The 26,182-nt window shown below is 38.2% G+C and overlaps 1 protein-coding gene across 1 annotated transcript; it reads left to right on the top strand.

The window, feature by feature from the left end:
- The first annotated feature begins 403 nt into the window (after positions 1-403).
- Positions 404-26,182, top strand: LOC112466839 (putative uncharacterized protein DDB_G0271606). Its single transcript, XM_025035169.1, has 10 exons — positions 404-614; positions 16,601-16,772; positions 16,986-17,250; positions 18,371-18,669; positions 21,442-21,694; positions 22,206-23,125; positions 23,458-23,595; positions 23,870-24,252; positions 24,730-25,446; positions 25,649-26,182. Exons 2-10 carry the CDS (start codon positions 16,639-16,641, stop codon positions 26,107-26,109), a joined length of 3,570 nt encoding a protein of 1,189 aa, XP_024890937.1. The 5' UTR covers positions 404-614; positions 16,601-16,638; the 3' UTR covers positions 26,110-26,182.

Below are 26,182 nucleotides of genomic sequence, written 5' to 3'. Positions count from 1 at the left end.
ACAACAGTCGTTCTGTATACGTAGATATTGATTAACACATGAATTCCAGGAATTATCGTTCCCTGAAGAAGAAAAAGAATGATCTCGAAGCGACGAATATTTTTATTTGCAGAAGAAGAGATGAACGAGCATTTCTGAGGGAGAGAAAAGGAAATCAAATCAATGAACGAATGTGTAGAAAAATACGTTTTAATGAAATAACAACGAACAGGATTGCCGTGGAATAAACAATTCTGTTAGCGCCGTTTCCGCTGTGCAATAACGCTAGCGCAGTGCAAAGCAACGCTTTGTTCCCTTGATAAAGCGGCAACCAGTTAAGTGAAAAAGGAAAGTATATGGAGGAGTAAATGGTGTCGCGTGAAAAGTGCCCTTGGACAACGGATTCGTAAAATGAAGTGTTCTGCAAGCTCCACTGGGAAGACAAGCAAATCTAATTTCAACTGCGATCATACGGGGAATCACGCCTGATGGAAGCTTTAAGACGCTACGCGCAGTTGGCGGAATTGCGGAAAGAACGTCAATTTTCTTCTACTGCGGACCCGGTGCGCTTCCGGAGCATGGACGAGGCTGGATTCCGGAAACGACAGGTGTGGGAGGAACACCGGGATCGCCAGGTAAGAAAGTGACGATCAATAGCCTCACAAACGTGCGCTCGCGTCCTTTGTACGGTTTCTCGTTACCAGTCGATTCGGATCTCAATCAGAGAGGAAATCTCTGGAATGTCTCTGATATCGGGATACCTGCGACAGAGAGAGAGAGAGAGAGAGAGAGAGAGCTGCGCGTTGAATCCGCTGGAAAGAGAAATTCCTTCCTTGATTTTATCATCGTTAATTACGAATATGTATTTAATTAATAGTAATATTTAACTAGCATTGCCTTAATAAATAGCGAGAAATAATTGCAACTTGCTTGACAGCGCGCAGAGATAATACGAGCTTCACGTAAATAACGTCGTCACTATCTCACGGCGATATACTATTTAACTTCAGAAACTCGCAAAAGGTGTACAGACAAAAGACACGAGTCTCGGCAATTTGCTTACATTCGTATTTATTCGCATCGCAGAAAGTCTCAGTCGTCCAAATGGAAAACCAGATTAAAGAAATTAAACTGGTTCCTTCTCGTCGGAGACGTTTTTCCCATCCCCTTTTGTTGCAAGCACGCCCCATCTTCTGTTTCTCGTTATTAAGCTTTTTTTTTTCTCCGCGGGCATTTGAGATGCGCGGAAAACCGTCGAGTGTCCGAAGAGGAACCTCGACGTCAATTGACCTCGTTGCACTTTTTTCTGTAACATATTGTACGATATATTTTTTTTTAACCCTTGGCATGTAGACGACCGGAAGAAATGTTGTTTTCCTTCGTTTCCATCTCGCGGAAAACTTCGTCTCGTTCTCTTTCTCTTTCCCTCCGTTTCTGATCTCCTGGAGGACAATGACCCTACGACGGTTGCATTAAACAAGCGAGTTATTTTCAACTCCAGAGGAGACTTCTCGTTACGAAAGCAGCGTTAAAGAAAATTTTATTACGTTCGATGGATCGAAGTTTCAAATTTTTTATAACGCGTACAAACACACACACACACACGAGTAAGATTTTCCTGGTTGGAAGTATCGATTTCCGTTAACATTTAATGCGCGTTATATATCCTATCGCCGTTTGTTGCACCATTTTATGTAGTTACAAAGTGCATTCTCCTTATTCTGTTCTCCTCGTATCATTCCCTGCCTCAGTCTTCTTTTCTTTTCTTTAATTTCTGAAGATCTCTTTTTTTCGTAACAAAATCTTGATAGGAAGATCTCGCACTTTTTGAGAATTTGATTCTTGTCCTCGGTACGACGCGAAGGGTGCAAGTGCGCTCCTCTTATCGCATCTTCAATTTCCAGCGTTCTACCTTGGACAGTCGTTCCTGCAAATAAACTCGTTCGATCTAAATGAGTCGAGACGTAAAATAAATATCTTGAATTCGGTACTTTCGTTTTATGTTTTTTACAAGAAATATCGAAAATACTTAAAAATGCACATTATCCTCTTCAAACTAGAAATCAAGTAACCAACGCAATTGGTTTAAGCAAAATAGAGTTTTAATCGAATCTTTTGTTTATGAGATACTAATATACACATCAAATGCGTTGTTATTTTGTATAATAATTGTTATATATAATAAATAATGATTATTATGCATGTGTAATTTATTATATAATAATTCATCTGATACATTATTATATATTTACAATATTTACATGATAATCCAATCCCCTATCAATATTCCCGTAATGAAAAATACAACAGAGTACGTTTGGAAAATTAATCATCACAGTGAGTTTGGTCACGCCGGGTACTCGGAATCGTATTTACGATGATCGGCTTTTATAAATATTCATCGGCGCTGTACTTTTACAGGTCTAATTGTAGAATCAGATTCAATTTCTGCAGCTTTGGATATTCCGTCCGTGTTTAACGGCTCATACTGCGACCGTAACACGTCATTAACGAGGGAGCTTGTTTGATCATCGCGCACCAACAAATGTTTTCACCTTGGTACTCCCAATCAGGCTAATAGTGTTTCGTCGGTGGTGACGTAGAGCCTCCACCTAGAAATGCATCAGCCGCGCGGTTTGTGCGCAGTTGATGCAAGGCAGTCAGGGTGGTAGCCAATCTCATTACAGCTACCAATTGTTTTCGACTCGCATTGAGCTGCGGCAACATGCGTATCGCAGCTCTCAACATTTTGCCAATCCTACTGTTTCCTGCGAGAATGAAAAGAGCAAGGTTGCATCAGGTAGTTGAGTAGTTGGAAATTTACTATTCCAACTACGCATCAAAACGCGTTTCTCTATTCCTGGATTTTTTTTTTCATGACTCACGAGGATCAAATCAGGGACCGTTTGTGAAAAATATGCGACATTACTGATATATTAAACATTCACCTATATTTTTTATATATTTTATCCTACATATGTATATACAGTAGATCTCCATATAACACGGATTCGTATAACAGGACGGAAAATTTTTAATATCTGTCTGTTTTAAAGTACAATAAAAAATATTTTACCGTTACATTTATTTGACATTTTTTATAATAATTCTTTACTTCTTTTATAAATATGTGTTTCCATATGTATACCTACATAATCCAGACATGTATAATCTATATGACTTGTAAATATAACACGCTTCATATACATGGAACGCATTCTCCGTGTATGCAGGGGTCTACTGTATGTATATGTACATATATACATATATATATACACAAATACCAATAAATTTATGTTTAATCACGTCAATTATGTTTGAAACGATTAATTATATAATAATTATTTAATTTACGTTAAGCTCTACACGTATCAGAATAATAACTGAATAGTTTTCAGCGCGAGACAATATACTTGACAAGCAATGTTACCAGTAGCATATTGAATCGAAGTGTGTTCGCTATAAGTTACCGACAAGAACTGAAAAATTTAATTCGAGATGGATCTTTGCTTATTAAAAAGAGCAGAATTTGGATATAACATCAGCCAATACCCAATAATATGCCTACTAATATCAAAAGTAGTGATTAATGCGATTTTTCGAAAGAAGAAGTCTATAGAGTTACTAAAAAATATGAATGCAGGGTAAGGGATTGTATATAGGACAAGATCCATTTAGATAGGGTTAAGTTCTTTTATTACTGTGTCAGAAGAGTCTCGGGAAGAAGTTCAGGACTTCTTTTTTTTTCTTAAGACAAAAGACAGATTGTAAGATAAAAGCTTTAAGGAATATTTTATTAGCCAATGTTTGTATTACAAAAACTATTGGAGAGAATGAAAAAGATTCTTAAAAGGTTTCAAGTATATTAGAAATTTTAAAATCCTAAGGTAACACAGTTGCGGTAGATAATATATACAGAAACGAAGAAGTTATATCCGCAATTTATCAAGAACCACTATTATGTTCATTTTGATTAATGTCCGTAATACTGTTAATGGTAGGTCCAGAAAAAGCACAAAGAAAGTAAATGTATTATTGACATTAATAATTATATTATAAAGTCAATACTTTATTCAATTCTTTTTGTTTAATTTCAATAGTATATCATTTAAGAAATGCGTTTTAGTAAGACTTACTGTTTAAATTTTTTCCATAATCAGTCATCTTTGTATATAGCTTCTTTCTACCTACTCTATTAATAAAAATGGACGTGGCCTGAAAGAAAAACGAGTTTCTCGAACTTTAAGTTTTTTTTTGTAATTACTGGATTGGTTTTTATTTTTGATTAGTCGTTATAACAATAATTAGGCTTGTTAAAAATTCTATTGAAATTTAATGCAATAACGTATGGTATAGTTTTTATATTTTAAACTTTAAGTTTTGATTGACAGTAATATGGACATTGTCAGTAATATGGTCTTTCCTAGAACTTCCGTGATGAGATATCGCATTGATGCGTGTAACTACATGCTACCGACAATTCGCGTTATTCTGCCGTCTTTCGCAACCTTCATTGATACGTTTGTTCAAGCTGTGCGCCGCGTCATGACGACAAAGTTGCGTGGAATTCACGCGCGAGCAGTCGATGCGGCACGCGTGGTCGGATTTTGCGTTCGGAACGTGCTGTTGACACGTTTGATAAGGACACTTTTCGCCTATTGAGAACGAATAAAGGCCCGCGCGCTACAGCTGGCGTTTATACGCCGCGGCGCCGGGCCGATAGATTCGAGCCCGTCATTTCTTTTTGTTCATGTCCCTCGCGCACTCGTTTACGTCAAAATAATGATGCAGTTGCATAACGCCCGATGCTTTGCGCGTACGAGCCTGTTCGCTCATGCGAATCGAGTTTTTCTTTCCGCGTGACGGAAAAAAGGCGTCGATATACTCGCATAGACTGTTTAATTGTTTAAATTTTACTATTCAATTACGTTTTACACATACGAAGAATCACAATTGCTCTCTCGAAAACATGAAATTAATGATAATTATTAAAAGTTACGAAAATTTAAATATAGGGTCAAATACCTAATTCTCCATAATTCATAAACTATGATCAATGTGCTATGTCCCAAACGTGTCTAATACAGAATAATAACCGAGAAATTACTAACAATAAGACTAAATAACTAATATTTTATATACAATGAAACAGAATGAAATGAATTGAACACTATATTTACTGTAACTTGTCATTTTTGTTAGCATATAGTGCAAAAGAGATATATGAGCTTGTAAAAATAAATATTATTAAAAAAAGTCAACAATTTGAATAGTTATATGACTCTATTTCATATATATCTTTGAAATAATTGTCCGAATTTGAACAATTATCAAACAGTTATTGATTTTGAAAATTATTAAAAATTTCAATATACACTATTCAGTTTTAATACAATTTTAATTTCAAATTTTTACAGAAATTTCTAATGCAAGTTTTTTAAGTCACCAAGGGTGCTTACGAAGAAGGGCTCGGAGTTAGCTCGGGGTTAGATTTTGGTATAGCATATGTTACGTGAACTATACCAAAACCTAACCCCGAGCGCTTCTTCGTAAGCACCCCAAGAATAAATTCGATGTTAAAATTGACTAATATAATAAAACAATAATCCAATGTTGAATCATATACGCATAGTATATTTAATATGGCTTAATATATAATCTTCCTACAAAACAGAACCAAATTTGAACACAAAAATTTTATTAATTTTGATTTTGATGTTTATAATTAAAAATTTATAATAATGTTTAATGTTATTAATGTTTATAATGATGTTTATAATTCTCTTTTGAAAATTAAAAGTTCTAAGAATCTATTTAATTTTGAAAAATTTTTAGTTCGTTATACATATAATAACTGCATGTCACATAGAATTATATATAGAATCACATTAAAATAGCTCTTCTTTTTACAAATTTAACTTCAAACTTCTTAAGATTATGTTATAAAGAACTTCTAAAACTGAAATTGTATTGATCATATAAGGATATTCATAAAGTATGAATATTCTTCTCTTTTAGATTTTTTTCTGTTTTCGTTAAACTGTGTAATTGTCATTTTCGTTAAACTGTAAATTCTCGCGCGAAAGTTCGATAACTCTTTAGTAGAGTTAAGAGTTGCGATGTTGAGAAGCGATGTTGATTATTAGCTTCGACATTATATTCTCCGTAAATTCTAAGAAACTGTTATCGCGATTATCTCTTTAGTTAACATATACCTTGCGACGTGCAATTGTGATAACTGAAATACATATATATATTACAGAGTCTACAATTTTAATAATAATCTGTTAATTTTTAAAACGCTTGCATCTATCTTTTTATTTTTCTCTTTGAAGTTTATTTATTTATTATCAATTTTGTTCTATTTATATGTAGTATTACAATGTAATTAATCGTTCTTTTGCGAAGCACATATATGTGTATATATATATATATAGCTTTTAACTGTATATTAATATACATATAGTTATGTGACACACTTAGAAGTTTGTTCAATTGTCCTACATTTTTCAAAAATAATTTATTAACGCATATAATATTTCTCTTTTGCTGCTGAATACTAATGAACGTTACATCAATCATTTCTAGCTGAATTAGACTTTGATTGTACAGATAAAGATTAAGAGGAAGAAACTAAACAGATAATTTAAATTGTTTAAATCAATTACAATTATTTAAATCAATGCCGTACGATCAAATTAGCGTTTTTTGGACGACTGAAATCGTTTTTTCTAGAGCAATCAGAAATGCCTACAGATTAGAGCATGTTCACGATGCAGCTGCGATCAATATAAATGAGAGAGAAAGAGAAAGAACAATTTATAAACAAGTACGGGAATAGGATGAATGCTATTAAATGCTCTTATAATAGCGAACGCGCTATCTCACGGACGAACTTTGAGACACATCACGAGTTAGTTTGCTGAGAGAAAGAGACATAGAGAGGGGGGAGGGAGAGAGGGAGAGAGAGAGAGAGAGAGAGAGATCGACAACACTTGCGAGAAACTGATATAATATCTTATGCGAGGACTTTGTTGTAGCAGACTTACGCGTACTTGCATGAAGATGCACGACTAAGAAGTACCTGCGATCTTCCATTGTATGTATGCGTGTGTGCGTTACATTTTTAGTTATTTACTACAAATTATGCAGATGGGAACTGATATATAATGCGCATCACAAAATCTACGTTAATGCGTTGCGTAGAAAACGTGTCAAAAACAGATCTCCTTCCCTAAAAATAAATAGTATTATTATTTGCTTATTATTACTGTGGTATTCGAGAGATTCTTTCATTCTCAATATTTTTTCTCAGTTGTAAACTAATGTTAATATTACTATGTTTATGTACAATTATTTTTGTCTCGCTATTTGTGTTACGAAAAGTTGTTTCGTCGTTCATGAAAAAGTTGAAGAGATTATTTTCAAATTGTTTTAAATATTTAAAACAATTATATATATATATATATATACAATAATTTTCATTTTTCTAAAAATGTTTATATTATAGGATTTACGGGTAAATAGGATTGTAAATATGCTCTTCAAAAATTATCGTTGTATTCAACAAACATAGCTACTTTATTTATTCAATAAATCTCTTTTGTAAACTTGTATCATGTGCAGTCTGTAAATAACACAGATTATATATTGCATTAGCGTAATATTGTTTCATAAGTCGTATCGTTTGCCGTTATTTCTGCTAATGGATTATTGTTTCGGATGCATTAACGGTAAACGGGCATCTGCACGGTTCGTTAAATACATTAATTCGAGTGGAAAGTGACGAGACGCAGTCGTCCCTATCAAGCTTGTTCTCGAAGCTAGCCGCCGTATCATTTCAACCAAATCGTTGAACTCCAGAAACTGCGAATTTGTTTCGCAAGTTCGTCCGTTCCCACACACCTCCGGATGTGCAGTCGAAGTTTTCCTCCACTTCCTTCCTGTTCCGATCGTGATCGACATGTTACTTTTAGCCATACTTCGTTGTTCCTTACAGCGCTGAGTGTATTTCTTTTCTTTTAAGAATAGTAAGATACTTATGGGATGAGTATCGAATAATTTCAACACAACAAATCGATATTTCTTTACTTCTCTGATACTTTTCTTGAGGATGTATATCGCTTGTGTCAAAATAAAGGGATAAAGCTGAAAATTACAGAGATTGTGCACTTATATATCCCAAAAACCTGTGTTAAATTTGCGATCGATTGTCTGACCCGTTTCTGAGATATTTGCTTTAAAATTTACAGAAATTATATATATATATAGATATACGAATATAGAAAACGGGCTAACTAAGAACCAGGCGCGGTAAATAATGCGCAAAAGTTTTATTTTTATTTCTATTTTACATATCTTCCAACCTTAGCTGTGCGCCGACTAAATTTGTCAGACTTGAAACACAGTTTTGGTTGGAGTAGTAAAATCCCCCTCCTTTCCTACACTTAATTAAATCGATTCGATTTAATTTTTAATGCTATATTCATCTAAATAACTGTAAAGAAATAATTGCAAAAAATAATATTTAGCTATGTGATTTATTTTGTTGACCAAGAATGGAACATTACTTAATAGCTCTTGATAATACATAATGTACATGTATTCTCGGAAAAATAAATTTTTTTATTGTTGAAAGTTTAAAGAAGCAAGCGTTTGATTCAATTGCCCATAATGTTCTTGGGCACAGTACCATCTGAAAAAATTCACAAATAAAAAAATTTTCTTTTTAATTCATGCTTGCGCATACAACTCTCTTTGGGTCTTCATTATACTATCTTAGTACTAACTATGTGGCTTCCTTATTTTATCCTTCCACATTTCGATGCTTGAAAACGATCCTCGAAAAAAAAAAGAAAATGGTAGTATTATACTTCAAAAAAACCTAAGTAACAAGTGGTAGACGTACTCTTTGTATCTCGAAAAATCTCGAAAAAATCTAAGGAGTAGTATCTTTATTTCCAAAAAATTATTATGTTCATTCTTCTATCTTGAAAATTTTAGTTTGCTATTCTTCAGCTTTACTTCATTAATTTTATTTTAATTCTTATGTTTTCTGGACTGGTTTTGGCAAGTTGGTTTCACTTCTCTTTGTCGATTAGGCCCAACTTCTGGTCTGATTACTTTGCACTACGAACATTAGCAAAATTTTACTAGTATTTCCTTATGAAAATTATACTTTCTTTGTCCATTTAATTTTGAAATGCTCACGTAATCCTGGTCGGAGAGCGTGAGAGTATATAATTTCTCTTTTATCATCGCTGAAGATGACTCAAACTAAAGCCGAAACGTATGATTTATAACTTTGTATTGAATTATTAAATTGAATGTCACATAACTCATGCACAGCTAACCGCGTTTGACTCTCAAAGGCCACTTTTTTTGCTACTTGTTAATTTCAATATCGAGTCTTTAGTTAATTATCCATTTATTTAAAAAGAATTTAATTCTCGCAGACATCATTTCTTTTAAATTTCTAATTCGATATCAATATCGACAATGCATAATATTTTCATAAAATGCGAAACAGTTATTACCTATTCAAAATTTATTGTCGGTCGAATGAATATAGCAATACACACAACGATCAATTATTGTTTTATCGAAAAGTAGAAATACTATAGTGAATTCTAAATAACATAAATCATTGTCAAATTGCTGTCATATTCTAAATTTAGCTGATCTAAAATCCAACTGTGTTCAGAGCTTTTACTTGAAGGTCTTTACAAAACCTAAAGGTCATGCTCTACTTTACTGCATAGTTCGGTCAACCATGATACTCCATTATCCAAGATAAGAAACTTATTGCCCTTAAGCATTTTCAACAATAGAATTGTTTCTAGAGAAGACCGCCAAGTTTTTAATCGAATTCACAACTTGTCTTTTGAAACGTGCAAGTTAAAATGAATTCTCCGTTTATGGCTGTTTTCGAATTTTATAGAAATTGATATAAATATATTTGTTTGACAAAATATTTCATAAAGAATTTATTATATTAGATAATATGTATTTGTGCGTGAATATTTATATATGTATAATGAAATTTTTTCTAATGATTACATTTGCGCGTATGCAACTTTTCACAGTCGTATATAATATTATGCGCAGTGTAAAATAATTGTGATTGATTTCATCGCAAAAATATTGACATTTTTCTTTCGTGTCTGATAAATAGGATCGAGGTAGATATATCTCGGTCTAACGTTCGTTCGTACGTTCCACAGGGAAATCACTTGTGAAATTGCATAACCAGCTTCTATCCTTTGATTTGCTATCATGCTCGAAGATTCGCGGATGGGACAAACCGCATCATGCGATTAATTACTTGGCTAAAAAAAGAATTATGATAGTCGCGATTAATATTCATGTATTCGTGACGCATTATCTTTAAACGTAGACAACACATTTTCGTGGAAAGAATCGCAGTTAGAATAATTATTATCGCAGGTAAGATTTAACTGATTAATTGCGCAACTGATATCTTTTAAATTCTCACGACATCGGTATCGGCAATTGTTCCAGCAACAATTAATCACGCAATAATATTTATATAATAACTGGATACCTATATGTATAATTAATACTGCTATTTATTAATCAATGACATCAGTTGTTTATATGTCTTTTAATCATCAATAAAGATTTGCAGCAACGTGCAAAAGGACGAAAGCTTGAGAGCCAAAGATAAAAAAGTAAAAATCCTTGCAAATCAATGTAAAAGTAATGAATCAGTATTCTAATTCATCATCACTCAACTAAGAATTAAGCTGGTATTATGCACAGCGATGGTAGCTCGAATTTCTGCCATCAAGGAATACCGCCAGTTCTTCAAAAGCTTTTCGAAACTTCTGAAATCCGACGTAATTCGATGGTAGCCAAGCTTGAAGAGCTTTCACGTTATCCACCGCGTCCTCACGAGTACATCACTATTTCCTTCTCTGTCTTTCTCTCTTCTCTTTTTTTCTCTCTCTCTCTCTCTCTGTAAGCGCAGATAACTACGTTCTGTTGACTTAACGTCACTGCCATTGTATTTATTCACCTACATGTACGAAAGCCGTCAGATAAATCTTTTATGTTGTACGTATACGTGCGCATCACACATTCCCAAATGTTCGCATAAATACTATCGTAGGAATGCACTTAAAAACTTCTATCTGTTGCACCATTTATTGCAAAACTCCCGCAAAATGAAAATTGTATTGGCGAACATATTTCGAAAAATATATGGTCCACAAAGGTTCTACAAAGTCTCTCATTCCATCGTTTTTTTTCGAATGAAACGTAACGAAATATTGAAATTAAAAAAGCGAATTTCTGTAAACGTAATCTCTGTAAAAATAGATTCTCTTTGTTCGATTAATTGACGAGATTCTGCCTGGAATTATCTAACGTAATGTTTATCCAAGAACTCACCGTCTCATTAATGTTCTATCGATCGTCATACAATTTACCTGTATTATTTGTTACACATCGAATTCATTTGTTGAAGCTGATTAAATTTATGAAGAAAACATGATAGTTTTTATACAATAATGAACTTTCCTAGGCCCGTATTATGGAATTTTCGGAATGGATTTCGATCTGAATTATTCGGTTTTCCCTGAAAACACAATAGAAATCTAGAAATAACTAAACAATTCCGATCGGAATCCATTCCGAAAAGTTTCATAATATGTGCCCTGTATATAATTCAATACGTTTCCAAAATATTAATGTAAATACTTTGTAGTCAATATTGCAGACTGGTTTCAATTTACACATATCACTTTATTATAAATACGAATATATGTCAATTTTATCGTTATTATGTTAATAAGTATATCATTATTTACACGTTTACATACATAAATAAAACCTGAATATTGTAAAATATATTTTATTTCACAAATATTAACTAAACAGTTTTTGAAAAATGTTATTAGATCGAATAAAAATATGTTTTAGTTCTTTAGTCAAACACATAAAACAAATAAAATTTATTCTCCGTATCATACGGATAGATATTATTTATACACATTTTTTATATGACTAAAGTATTTTAAAAAAATACTAATTTTTTTATTAAATTACTTCTTCTATGCGTCTGTATAAGACAAAGAAAAAACTTATTTAAACGCCGCTTATCATAATCCTGCGAAAAATTTTAATCCGTTTTATTAATTAATTAATTGGATGTAGTCGAGTGTTTATTTTTAATTAACGCGCCCTGCTTTCGGATTGTTGGTTCTCTGTGTTGAGCTTCAGTTATAGATAAGGTTCAGGGATACGGAGATTAAAGAGAGATCGGATAATATTATCATTATATTGTATTAAAATGACATGCGCAAATATCGGATGTCATCCGCAATAACGGAAATTTAAGTTCTAAAATACTTTATAGAATTACACAACTGCTGCGACTTACCTTTAACTTACTGTGACGTTCCAACGCCTGCGGAGGGATATCCTGCTATACCCGCGAATTGTCTTGACTCTTATGTTGCAGGCGCGGCATGAGACTTTATTCAATGAATTTCACGACTTTAATGTACTTTATAATCAATTTAATCGTACGAAAAGAACTAATATAAGAAATTAAAACTTCACTTATTTTAATAAATTACCTCGAATATCTAGATTTATAGTTCTCATGTTATATTTTGTATTGTGTTATATAATATATATCATATTTCCTTTCGGTATTTCAATTTATCTAGTGATCGATAGTCGCGACGTTCACGTGACGCTCATAAATTTTCCCGCTGTTCCTCCACTATGATCTTTTTGTCAGCGATTCACGTTCTTCCTCACAAGTTGGCAGTGATCCTGAAACATATGTCCGGCAAATCTGGACTCATATTATCTGAGTACGTGATCCCATCCGCTGCTAGGACAGAGTCCTAAATGATAAAACTCGAGATACAGAATGCCGTCTATATTAAGCCGGGAGTTTTCCCCAAATCTCGTATTAATCTTTCTCTCCATGTGTCGCGCAATTTCCGCCTTTTCATTGAAAATCCTGCGCGGATTAGAAACTATTTAAAATGAAATGTTTTCGTTCCATTCCACTGCAGCCTGGATGAAAACCCGAGAAGAAATTATCAAATTTACAAATAATTAACTTACAAATATCAGAGAAATTTGTAAATTCAGGACTTCATTATAATTCCATTGAAATAAAGTCCGCTTGAGATTGAATAACGAATAATTATTTTATTATCCGTTCACGTCAACGAGGATTAATTTAGGAAAATCCTTATATCTGCGACAGTTTATAATTGCGATATGTTTGTTGGAAATAATTCAACTAGAATTTGCTGAAGGACTTATAGATAAAAAAATTAATTTTTTTTTCGATTTTTGTTTCTTGAGTTATACATTTTTTATTTGCATCTTTATTAGTCTTTATAGAAGGAATATTGTCATTAATATTAAAACTTTTACTAAAATTTTTTATCTTTAATCAAATTATTTAACAAAAAGGTTTTTAAAAATTAGCTTTTAATCTCCTTAAAGTACACAACTTAACTAGAAAATATTCTAAGTAACAATATAAATATACAAAGACGATTAGACTAAGTTCATAAATCAAATATCTTTATTACCTCCAATATGATAAAATGATTCTATAAATAATATAAATATAAGGAAATGAATGTGGAATGGTATGTAGAAGGAGCGCCGCGAAAATGTATATAAATCATATAACATTAGTACCGCGGAAAAGATTAAGGATCGAAACATTCGTGTTGTCATAAAGCGCACGAACTCGCAGTAGAAATCCCCTTCCGCCAGCGAGAGAGATTCGCCCACTCATTTTTCTTATTTTCTTTCGCGAGATACGCAGCCATAAATTTCGATTGGAGAACTCGCGGTGCACTTCGTGGTTCTCGTTTTAAAGAGGGCCGCAACGTGCGCGTGCTTTGCGCCCTCCGCTCGTAAATCCCAATCAGAACTGGCAATTTATGGAGCGAGTTACGTGCGCACGTCTCGAAATTCGCTGTCCAAATGCACGCAAATCCGATCATCCCCCCAACGACGAGTAATTGCGCGCGCGATTTGCTCTTCGATTTGGCGTTGCTCCCGCGCGCGTTTTTCTGCGCTGTGCCCTTTTTCTTTTAGCCGCCAACGACGATAACTCGATACGGACGATACTTCTACCGGCTACACATTCGGAATAACCGCGATTCCTCGAACGGAATCCCGCAGAATGTAACTAACGATGCGCGAAATCCGATCTTTAAAAATTATGTTTTCAAAGATTAAATTCCCTTATTTGTATGTGCGCGAGGCACGTGCGTGTATGTTGCTCTGACAAAATTATAAAGAAAAGTATCTCGTTTGACATGACTTCGAATAAATCAAGTCGAAAACAGAAAATAGTATAGCTTTCCGGAATTCACGCTCGGTTGATCTAAAAACATTACATATAGGTATATACGCCGGGTTTTGCCGAACAGCGGTCGAGGGACTTTTAAAATCCTTGATTTCCAAGTTTTGTCTTGGCATTTTACGATGCCGACGGAGTCCGGGCAGGGGAAATCGTTGTTGAATTTCAGTAAATGGACTTGTCGCCGATGTGCCCGCGGGAGAAATTCTCGCCATGGGGGAAAACGAAGTTTTCATTGAGCCCCCGACTGAACTGAAATACAGATTATACGTCAACATATCCGATAGGAAGAGTGCGATGGCTCTTAATCGGCTAAGAATCGGAAAACGATTTGTAATGAGGTTAAATCGTCCGGGAAGTAGAATCCTCGTTCGAGGCGTGTCCAGCATCAAGCGTCGGCGAACTTGATTCGGACGCGGAGGAGGAAAAAATTGTCGATCGTAGACGCGCTCGCGCTCGAACGCGCGGGCAACGGCGAAGATTGATGAATCTCAAGATGCAATTCAAGATTGAGACTCTTGGCAATCTTGGCTTCTTCCGGAGAGCTCTCGATTGAAAGAAAATCCGGTGATCCTGGAACGCATCCTGTACGTTCATGGGTGATATTATTTTCAGGAAAATCTGATGTTTGTTCGTTTCTCATCCGCGCGCGTATACCGCACGGGAATACCAGACGATCCGATGAAAATTAAAACATAGAGAACAAACGTTCGAAATATTCGCTTCGTCGGTTAATTTCGGCCGCGCGGATATTAAATTTTTCGTCATGCATATTGTTGCTTTTGCGGCTAACTATTCATGACCGTGCATCGCCGAACTTTCTTCGATAGTCGATATTTTAATGCGCTCTGTTGGAACTGCCGCTCTGTTAGGCGCGACACCGTTGAAAAAAATATGAGAAACAGAAAGGGCGTTTATCGGTTTTCGACTTTGACTATTTACGGCGTCTACGCGCTGACGCCGGGATTGCCATTTGTCGTAAAAAAAAATTGCCGGCTGCAATGCGTGAAGAAATTACGTTAAAAATAATCGTGCACTGTCAATTATACGCAGCATCTTCGTGGAGGAAATTCTGAAGTAGTTGTTTATAAGTTATATTGAAATATCTAAAACATGAGAAGCCAATATGAGATACGCGATTTTAATGACATCTTGGAGTTGTGATAGACGTCTTGCTCTTTTTCTGAAACTACTAGAAGCTTTTCCTCGAGCCTTAATTAGAAAACTTTTTTACGAAAATATCGAATAAATATATGCAAGTCAGGATCCTAAACCCGTCCGTAATATTTACCGACTTTTTAAAAATATATACGCATATTTTTTTATTGGCTTTATGGATTTAAAAATCCTCCTTCAAAGTTAAAGTTGCACCTATATGCATTAAAGTATATGCTTTCCACGTCGGTCGATTTTACCAGAAAATTCTGATTTTGATGAAACTTTATACGCATGTAAATGTTTACCCCTTTAAAAAAAACTTTATCCTTTCCCTCACACGTGTGTAAAGTTTCATCAAAATCAGAATTTTTGATTTCGCGAGGTTTCCTTGTTAGCGTTATTCGAACAATGGAGTCAAACGTTGAAAATATTTTACTTGGGAAAGAAAACAATCACTCCTCCGGAGAAACATGAATTTATGACGTTTTACATGCGCGAAGGGACCGCGAAGTTTTCGAGAAATGAGAGGAAAGAACGTTTTTAAAGGCGATGAAGAGTACCAGCATTTTTCTTTGTTATATATCCTGTCTTCTCTTCTCGTGTCAAAGTGAGGTGAAGGAGAGAAGACGCGTCGAAAAGCAGCGCAAGCAGTGTATGTTCGTGGTAAATTCCTCTTCTCATTGTCAGTCGATTCTTGCGGAAAGAATGATTAAAAGCGAACTCTTCCTTCTGCAATTGTTGTAATGCGCTGTAAGCAAGACATACTTCATTAAGCTGTTTGTTGCTGTGTACATTATTATAGAAATTTTAATTAATATTTTTCAAAGCTTGCGCTCTTTTTACACGTGTTGATAAGAATCCTGCGACGTTAACTCTTTACATCTCTACTAGTTTTTTAACTTTACTAAAATTTAAAAGAATTCTTTATACTCCATTCTGAGAAGAGAATCATTTTCTCTGTCTCCGCAATAGTAAAGCAATTATTGTTTTTGTCGATGCGAAAAGTATGGTTGCGTTGCACGAATAGAAAATATCAAAGAGCAGGCGTGTAAACCTTCACTGAATTCATTGTTTCTTTTTCTTGGGCAATTCCAGGATGCAGGAGCGACAAGATTCCAGGTGCACAGGATAGAATGAATCCTCGCCGGGAGGACCCGCTGTTACGGCAGCATCGCAGCCGTTTGCTGCAATTGGCCGAGGCGACGAACATCAAGCCTGGCCGTGGCAGCGGGAAGAGACGTGGACAGAGGCATGGCTTCGGTCCCAGGTTAGTTAAAAAATTTCTGAACTTATGTAAAGAATTCATTACAAGTAAATGGATAAAGGGTTAAAAAGTTTATTTGGATAGAATAATTTATTAGGACTGCTTGAATCTTCTCTGAATATAATCTTTTATATATTTTTTTAATATAATTATTTCGCCATTATTGACAATTATAATTAGTAGACAAAAATTGACATTACGCGTGAATCGTTGCAGTAACGGTGGACCCAGCCGCGTGACGCTCCAGGATATCGTCAGGAGCGATCCTGGATATACGCCGAACATCGAGCACTTAGTGTTTCCGGAACGCAAGAGCAGCAATCCGAATTTGGTGGGCGTCGTCGATGGCTCGCCGCCAAGTAAATCCAAGTCAAATGCGACGAGCTCGGGAAGATCCAGACTCGCCGAGGTCTTCGCTCGGCATTACGCAAGAGGATCCTCGCAGGACTCGTCTGTTACGTCCAGAAAAAATCACGTGAATGTACGTAATCCCCGAGATACAATCGCGCGAATTGTAAAATTTCATCGATCCCACACATTGCCGTTTTTTATCGTTATTTAATCGCGTTATGGCCGGAGTAAACCGAAATCCTTTTTTTGTTGATCTCTATATATTTCGCGAAATTATTTGTCATGTGCTCCCGAATGTGTTTCGGTCGATTGCAATATTTTAAATAAATTGACAGACGTTCTAAAATCGGGCGGCACGTCAATGCGATATTGGGTCGTGTGAAATAATAAAAGTCAATAAAATGACACGCACGTTCGAAGTTCGAGTCATCGCGACAGATCGCTCGTACGGACGAGTTCTCCTCTTGGGCAGGACGAGAATAAAAATACTTTCTTCGACGCACGGCGGAGTTGCGCCAACCCGTCGGTCGTTCGTACGTGCTTCAACCGTATTTGGAAGTAGAGACCGCCGTACAGCTTCTCCTGCTCTTATGGTCACGCGAGTTTAGTCCGTGATCGACGTAATGGCGCCCTATAGCACGGCGGGCCCCCCTTTAGCGATTGACACAATTTCATAACGATCATGGCTGGGCGATAATGGTGCCCGTTAACGAGTCGTGGTTAATAAGGGAAACCAAAAGCGGTCGAAGAAAAGGAAACTTTGTTACTGCTATGACGTGATACGTTCGTCTCAGAGATTTCCGATTTAGAAATTTTTTCTCTCCCGAAGAATGCCTCGGAAATTGAGAACAATGTGTTATAAAATCATGGGAATATTAATCATCATTTAATAACAATCTCTGCAGTCTGCATACAAGAGAGGAGTACTTAAATCTTGCCGTGATAATTATTCTAAGACTACACACACATATCTCTCGGATCCAGGCGGAATTTGTTATGTATTACTCTAAATGCATGTTAAAAATAAATTTTCTTCCCAGAAAAGTGCTAGATAGCATAGAATACGATTGTGAAATCAAAATTCAAGTCTGCTTGGCTAAATCGCAAAACATAAACAAGGGAAAATCCCAAGAATGAATTGGAATTTTCGTCTGATCTCACAGATCCGTAGATGTGTAGTTCTCAGATTCATTCGCGTCCCACGGATTTTCTGTCTGCCCACGAAGAGTGGCCTTGGATTTCGGTTACAGAGCACGTCGCTGGATAGTGGGAGCGCGATAGGTCATCAGCCGGGGTCCGGCGGGCCCACGGTGGTGACGCGGAATGCCGGGCGCCGCTGGCTCTCGCAGAACTCGCAATCCTCCAGACAACACTCGGCCGAGGATGGGATACGTGGGGGCAACGTGGGCGTCGGAGGGCCCGTTTCGACCTTGTCCTCGAGTCAGGCCCCCGGTCAAGCCGCGCCTCCCGCCCTGCCGCCGCGCAGAGTCAGTCCGGCCGCGGATACGAGCGAGATCACCAACGCAGGTCCTATCTCGCGTGTCGACAGGTAATATCGCGTCTATCGCTTTTCTATTTAAACTACTCGCCGCCATCGGAGAGTAGTCCCGGCGTGTCCTAAATGTTCTGTGAACTCCACAACTAGTGGTATCGCGCGCTGCTTTTGGCTCGATAGTTGAAACAGCTAGTAAAGACGGCAAATTGAAAAATTTAGAAAAGTTGATTGCGAATTTGGAAAGATTTTGTGAATGCATGGTTACCGCGCGCAGTGGAAATCGTACGTGTCGTACGGAACGTCGACGTGGTGAAACACCTTCGTCGCTGAAGAAGACATCCAACTCGGATCTCGCGAAGTTAGCGTGACTGTCGTATGGGAATGACGGAGACACTCGCACGAACGTTATCTTGTTCGTGCGCTTGTCCTTTCCGCCTAGATTCCCTCTAGATGCTGCTGGTGTTTACATACGATGTAAGTTTCATGAAGCCCAACGGACCATCGCGAGGACTACTCTCATGCTACTTCTTCCTGCACTCGGATACTCGCCCGAGAGTGACCTGGTTACACGAGAGAATGTAAAATTCATCGGTCAAATACCAAATCTAGAGTGACGTCGGCCGTTCTCAAGGCCGATTGTCTGTCTATTAATCTGTGACTCCCTGGACAACTGGAGTTTTTCAGGAATATCCCGCACGATAAACATTTGAAAGTACATATTAAAAGTACCAAATTTCATACGAGAAGATACAAGATGCAGAAAAGATTTGTCTTTTTCATGCGAGACGTTTCCATCATTACTCGTAAATAAATATAGCGACAGCAATCGCTGTATTATCATGCGATCGATTTTAACAGATAAAAAGTAAAGATGGATAAAAACGTGTGACACACGAGAAATATTTCGCAGCGTTCAATGTGGTTATATATTGACGCAAACGTACGCGGCAATATGGATTAAAAGAGAGGGTGATCACTCCATCTCACCGTTTTCTTACTCGGACCAAAAGATCGCTCTATTTAAAGAGCGGTTCTATTTAAGACATCGCACTATCAAAGGAAACGAACGACTCTTCGTGCCATGTCGGTTAAAAGGTAAATATGATTAATCGGGGACAGATATTCCCGTCCCCAATTGATTTGTTCCGCGCGTTTCGTCAACTCCATATGTGGAGCGATATCGACGACAGGTTATTCGCAGCGAGTATCCGAAATACGCTTTGTCACCTAGTTTCACCGTTCCTATCTTTAGCCCGAATTAATTAATAGTTCCATAAATCACACGCCTCGGATGTCGAGCTGCTCATATAAATTCTCAACGAATCGTATTTGTCTGAAAAGAATCATCGACAACTCTTTTCAGCGTTCCGTCAAATGAAGTTCAGGACCCTCGTAAAATCGCGATGACTCTCTCGACTAGAAGCTTTTGAGGCGCTTTCAGGCGGTTAATTTCGCGTTTGCCCGGTGGATCAAAATTGCGTCTAATACAGCGGCATCGGGACTTTGACTCGAAAGCCCTTCGAGGAGAATTTCATTTTCGCAAACGTCTTTTTGCGATCTCTTTGATCACGCGCTAATCACGGCAGGCGGCAAAGACGATTGAATCTCCGATGGGCGACTTTGAACCTCCTCTAGTCTAGACCATGTGAAAATATCGATCATATCTACTCTCAGTTTATTCGCTTTCCAGAGGAATTCGTACAGCGAGACCGAAGCTCGCGCGCACATGTCTTTCTTATTAATTCAACTCGTGTGGAAATAATTTCATCTTGTCGTACGTAAAAATTTTCTTCGCGCAACGAAAGGTACGGAAAAAGAAGATCTGAACCGCGAGGTACGAAGATAAGAAACACAGCCGGGGATGCATTTGTCCGCGAAATTTGAGAGATTTGCATCTACTCTTGAGAAAGACCACCTAGGTATCTGGTTTTCATCCATTCACCGCGGATTTTTAACCGGCATACAAGTTCACGCGATGCACAACCTGGATGCACCTTCGCTCAGGCTTCTCGTCTATCTTTCTCTCTTTCTTTTTTTTGTGTATCACTGTATAAATATTTATGGCTGCAACATCAAGCATGATATAAATATCGTCGAATGGGAAAGAGAAGCGAGAAAAATACCACGCGTGAGAAAGATGCGGATGCGCGGGAACGTGTACAAGCAAAAACGACTGCATCTATCTTACTTGAAGACGTCGGCGGAAACGCGAGGCTTCCAACTGTGCCGACTGTCGCGTAAAATCCCCGGAGATGCTAAAGTGCACCGCGAGTCGATTTCCTTTTCCAACGAAGTAAAGCAAAATTCTGGATTCGATGATAGCAAATCAAAAAGAGGTCGAACAACCGTGCGAAGAAAGAACTTTTTATAGTTTCAGCTTGCTCGATCTCGATGCTGAGGCACGCGAAGAGAAAAGATTGCGCAGTTTTATAAAATTTGTTGAATTAAGATCGGATGCGTGTTAACATAAAATCAATTAAATAAATTAACTAATATTTGAGGAGCTACAATAAACGAAAGAGAACTGCGATTGTTTTCCTTTATAATTGAATAAGATGAAAAAGTTAAATTTTACTTCCCGAATATCATTGTTTTATTTTATATATTTTTTTTATTATTAAATATCTTTAAAGAGTAAAAATTTTATATTCGACAAGCTCTGTCTCGTCGATACTAATTGACAGCAATCACATCAATCGCATGAACCACATAAACGTCAAATAAATCTTATTTGAAGAGTAAACATTTATATATGTGGCGTAAGAATTATTATTCTTGGCACCACACACGGAACCGTTCTCGAAAAGAGGCAAATTTCGGTTGCAGAGGTCCAAACGTGTCGATCCTCCATCTTCGAAACGCTTCGGCGGACCCTTGGGAGGTCGGCTCTCAAGGCTCCTCGTACAGCGTCGGCAGCAACAAGAGTCAGACAGCGAGCGGCAGAGGGAAATCCGGCGGGAACGCGCGTGGATCCTACAGCCGCGGTAGTTCGATACCATCCCTAAAACGTCACGATACATCTACGTCGGCCACGCCGACGTCAAGCCTCAAGCAGCATCGCCAAGACAGCCACGGTCAGGTGAGGAAATCGCGGAAACGTCAGAAACATTCCGCCCGCGCCAGTTCATCCGCGAGCTTGGAAGTAGGAGGTCAAATTTATGCGGAAGTTCGCGAAAAAAAAACGATTCTATGGATCGTCGCAGTAAATGTTAATTTAAGTTAAATGAGTTTCTGCCGAGTACCGCTTTAACAAGAGAATCATTTAAATCACGGTTAGCGTGATTAATATTTGCGGAAACGGCTCTATATGATTTATTCTATAATATAATACAATCAACTTTTGTTCTAAATATTATGGAGAAGACTATAATGGGAAGTAATGTACATGGGTGCACGTTCTAACTTTTTAACTTTATAAACATAAATTAATGTTATTCTTTTTTTCCGGAGTTAAATTGTCGCATTATCCAAATTTATCACAGTAGAGTGTTGTTCAAATACAAATCAACGTGATGAAGTGTACGTGACGCTATGAGATTTGGTACGACACTTAGGATGTCTATTAGCGACGAGAATTCTCCCCTGTGCAGGTCTCTAGTTCCCGTCGACGCGATGCCGTAAACTCCTTCCTGTCGGGCAATAGCGGCACTTCCGGCGAGCTGTTTATCAGCGGTAATTGCAGCCGCGAACTCTCGCCCGTGCGATGGTGCGATCGCGAGGTCGACGGCGTTTACCTGGGCCGCTCCGGCTGGGTACAAGTGCAGCAGCGGTCACTCGACGAGAATCGCCGTGCGAACTACGAGAGCAACCTGGTGACCGCGACCACCGGCACTCTACCGTTGTCGCGACGGACGGCGGTCAAGTTGGCGGACTATCATTGTAACAGCGAGCCGGGCAAGTGTCCGCAGGACTTTACCAGAGGATTGGACTCGCAGCGACCCGACTTTCTCGCGCTGCACAGCCAGGATTACGATTCCATCACTACCAGCGCCTGCACGTCGCCGCACAGCATCCCGGAGTCCTTCTCCCCGCCGTCGATTACGCCGATTATATCGCCGCCGCCGGCGTTCCAGGACGCCGTCGCCGGCAGGAAATCTTCCTCCTCCAGACATTCGTCCTCTGCTGCCGTGCGTAGCAATTACGGCGGCAAGGCCCCTTTTCTACCGCGATCGAATGCCATTGTCGATAGCGACATCATTAGTCCGCCACCGTCGCCGCCACCTCACCAGGTCAACTGGAGCTCTCTACCGTCCGCGTCCAGGAAGAATTCCGGCTTGGCGTCCTCTAGATCGAAGAGACAGAACGCCAGCCAGCAGCAGCAGCAGTATCGCATGGCACAGGCCAAGTCCCTGGAAGATCAATCGTCCTCCAGAAGGTCGCAATTCGCGCAGAGATATATTGAATCATCCAGCTCGTCGTCGTCGTCGATGGGATTCAGGAGCCTCGACAGTTGCGTCACAAAGCCCATTATGCCTAGTCTTGCGGAGAACACGGATTCTTCGGTAGAGGGGTATGTAAAATCTATATGATAAACGATTCTGTTAACCAACTTGATTTTATTAATAATTAAGAATAATCACGTTTAATCTTGATTATAAATATTTAAATTTATAATTAACATTGATTGCAGCAGAGTTAAATAAACAAGAACATTTACATTCTCTCTATTAATCATCGTATTGTATTCTATTATTCTATTAATCTATTAATTTGTATTCTATATGAATTATAAGTATAATAATATAAATTAATATAACATAAAACGTTAACGTTAACAAAATTTAAAAAAAAAACTTAAAAAAAAAATACAGTGTATTCAAAATATCGATTTTTCGATACTAGATATGAAGATGGCGACGAGGATGATAATCCTAGTTCATCCTTAAATCTCAGTCTGGTGTCGTCATCGGCTCTTGCGTTGAATTCGTCCACAGAATCGATACGTGCCAACGGCGAACGAATATCGCCCAACAGGCAAGGGTATGCATATAAACTTATGCTTATGAAAACTTATGCTTATGAAATTCTTACAAAAATAGAAATTTAACGTAGAAGACAGTCAAAATTGTAAATATTTCCTCTATCGGTTTTTTAATTCGTACAATGCGCGAATATTTGAGGCCATTACTTTCACATATTTCCACTCTTGTTTAATTAATATTTTATACATTAAAAGAAAAAGTTAATTTAATATTTCACAACAAAGTGTTTTGCGATGTTATGTGAAAATGAAATGCCAAAGTGTTATGTCTAGGAGAATCCATAGAAACCAACAGGGGCTTAGAAGGTCACCCGGTTCCTCCGAGTCGGGAAAACAGATGTTCAATTCGCCCTCCTCGTCGTCTTCCTCGTCTAGCAGCGAGGGACGACAAGGGCGATCACCCACGCCTAATCCATTCAGACGTGGCAATCCCACGCGACAGCATCAGAGCGCCAGGGTCAATCAGGAAACGCCCGATTGTCATGAATCTCGAGTTAGAAGATCCAGGAGCCTCCAATTGCCGGAGAAAAGGTCACCAGGAACGACGGGTCCGCAGAGAGATCATTCCCGAGAGTCGAATGAAGCACACAGAGTCGTTGTTAAGATTGTGAATGATCGGGGTAGCGACAGATCCAAGCGCCATGTTCTTCAAAACAGTGAGTACCATGGATATCTTACGTTTTAACTTTCGCTGTTGCATATGTGTATCGAATAATTACAATTCACGGAGAATAAATGTACGCAAGCGTACCTTTTATAAACCTCGTGTTCTCGATAAAGAGATAATTATTATATGCAGGAAATTCTTTAAATCTTTATGATAAATTATTTTTATTCTTATATTTATTTTTAAAAAATGTATTTATATCTATTTTTCACACATTTCACAAAAAGATCAACAATACAAAGTTTTGTAAAACATAAAAAATGTAAAAAGAACAGAAAATTTATGAAATATTTTAAAAATGCATTAAAAGATTAACGATTAGAAATCAAATGTTTATTACATAAAGTCTGGCAATCTAACCGAACGCAAAAAAATATCTTTGAAAAAAAAAAATCGATCATCATGTCGGCGAATCGATCAAATTAATCTCATCCCCGTATTCGATCATTTTCCCCAAATTCTTTAGGAAAAGCTCAGTCCACAGATGACACCATAAATGAGAATCTTTTCCGCGAAACGGAGATGGTGACCGAATACCTGTATGGCACGCGTAGTCGCGTTGTGCCGAGAAATTTGTTGTCAAGCCGCTATGAGAACCGTCGCGATGAAAGCCAAGAGCAGAGGCGAGGGAATTCCAACACATATGACGTCTACATCATCTCCTCCAAGCAGCAGCAGCAGTCGAAAACATCGAATTCTTCGCAGTCCCAACAACAACAGCAGCAGCAGCAGCAGTCGCAGCAACAACAGCAACAATCAAGGCGGCCGCGAATGCTGCAGAGAGGCGCTACGACACCAAATACGAACGCACCGTCCGCCAATCAAGACTTTTCCATCAGCCCAGACACAAAGCTGCGCTGCAACAGCAGCACATGCGACTTTTGGCCCCACTGCTCACAAAGGGAAACCTTGTACTCGCCGAATCAGGCACCACCGCCCGTTTTTATGAAGCTGTCACAGAGCTATCCGGCGCATCAGAGGCTCTCCACCGACGCTGGCAGCCATCGTGGAAGTGCCAGCTCCTCGCCGGCCTCCCTCGAGCGAATGGATGATCGGGAGCTTCGCGAAAGAGACAACGCAAGGAAGAGCAGAAGCAGCCAGCAGGGCAAGTATCAAGAGAGACCCAAGAGCGTGCTCAAACAGGGCAATAGATGGTCGCCGTTGGAGGGAACCAACGGGAATGGTCCGTAATAGTTCGATTAACAAAAAATTTATCCCACCCTGAATTCTTACAATCGTAGAAGCGGATTCTTATTTTAAATTGACAGATATTATGTCTTATTTTTTTAAGAAAAGTATTTTTTTTTTAAGAAAAGTTTTTATTTTAATGTCTAATAAGTGGAATAATTTATATTACATCTATATTAACATTTTCTATAAAGCAGGCTCCGGAGCAGAGAAAAGAGATCAGATGCACCACCGAGTGTACCGGAAGCCCGACTTCCCGGGCTCCTTCGAAGGCGCTGACAGCAAGGATAGGAGGGTGTCGCCCATCCAAGGGATGAATGTCGTCAATAGATCGCCTAGTGGCGGTCCGGTCGTCTCCTCGTCGACGAACACTTCGTCGTCCTCGAGCAGCGATATCTGGATCACCACGTCGGATCGCACGGTGACGAAGAGCCCGCGGAACGCAAAGAGCTCCGGTGCGTCCACGCCGATGGAGGATGCTGTGATCGGTTCGCTCAAGACGTTGATAGAGCCACCGAAGGACGGCACGCTCTCCAGGCCTGGCAGCGCGCCCACCCGAGGTGAAGACTCGCATACAGGCGACATCGTCCTGGATCCTCATCAGCGATCCTTATCGCTGCCCAAGTCCTTCCTGGCGCACAACACGGCGGACGGGTAAGTACCTGCAGTAAAATTCTTTTCCTCGACTATACGACTCATCCGCGGCGATAGATAAAGCGGGATCTCGATTC

The sequence above is a fragment of the Temnothorax curvispinosus genome, unplaced genomic scaffold (assembly GCF_003070985.1).
Source record: "Temnothorax curvispinosus isolate PA1 unplaced genomic scaffold, ASM307098v1 QBEX01016595.1, whole genome shotgun sequence".
Classification (NCBI taxonomy): domain Eukaryota; kingdom Metazoa; phylum Arthropoda; class Insecta; order Hymenoptera; family Formicidae; genus Temnothorax; species Temnothorax curvispinosus.
The sequence above is the reverse complement of the archived record's forward strand: the minus strand, read 5'-3'. Positions and strand labels throughout refer to the sequence as shown.

Coding starts and splice junctions, on each gene's coding strand:
- LOC112466839 (XM_025035169.1), top strand. CDS start 16,639: ATGAATCCTCGCCGGGAGGACCCGCTGTTACGGCAGCATCGCAGCCGT. Junction 18,670..21,441: donor CCTATCTCGCGTGTCGACAG/GTAATATCGCGT, acceptor TTTCGGTTGCAG/AGGTCCAAACGTGTCGATCC. Junction 25,447..25,648: donor GGAGGGAACCAACGGGAATG/GTCCGTAATAGT, acceptor TCTATAAAGCAG/GCTCCGGAGCAGAGAAAAGA.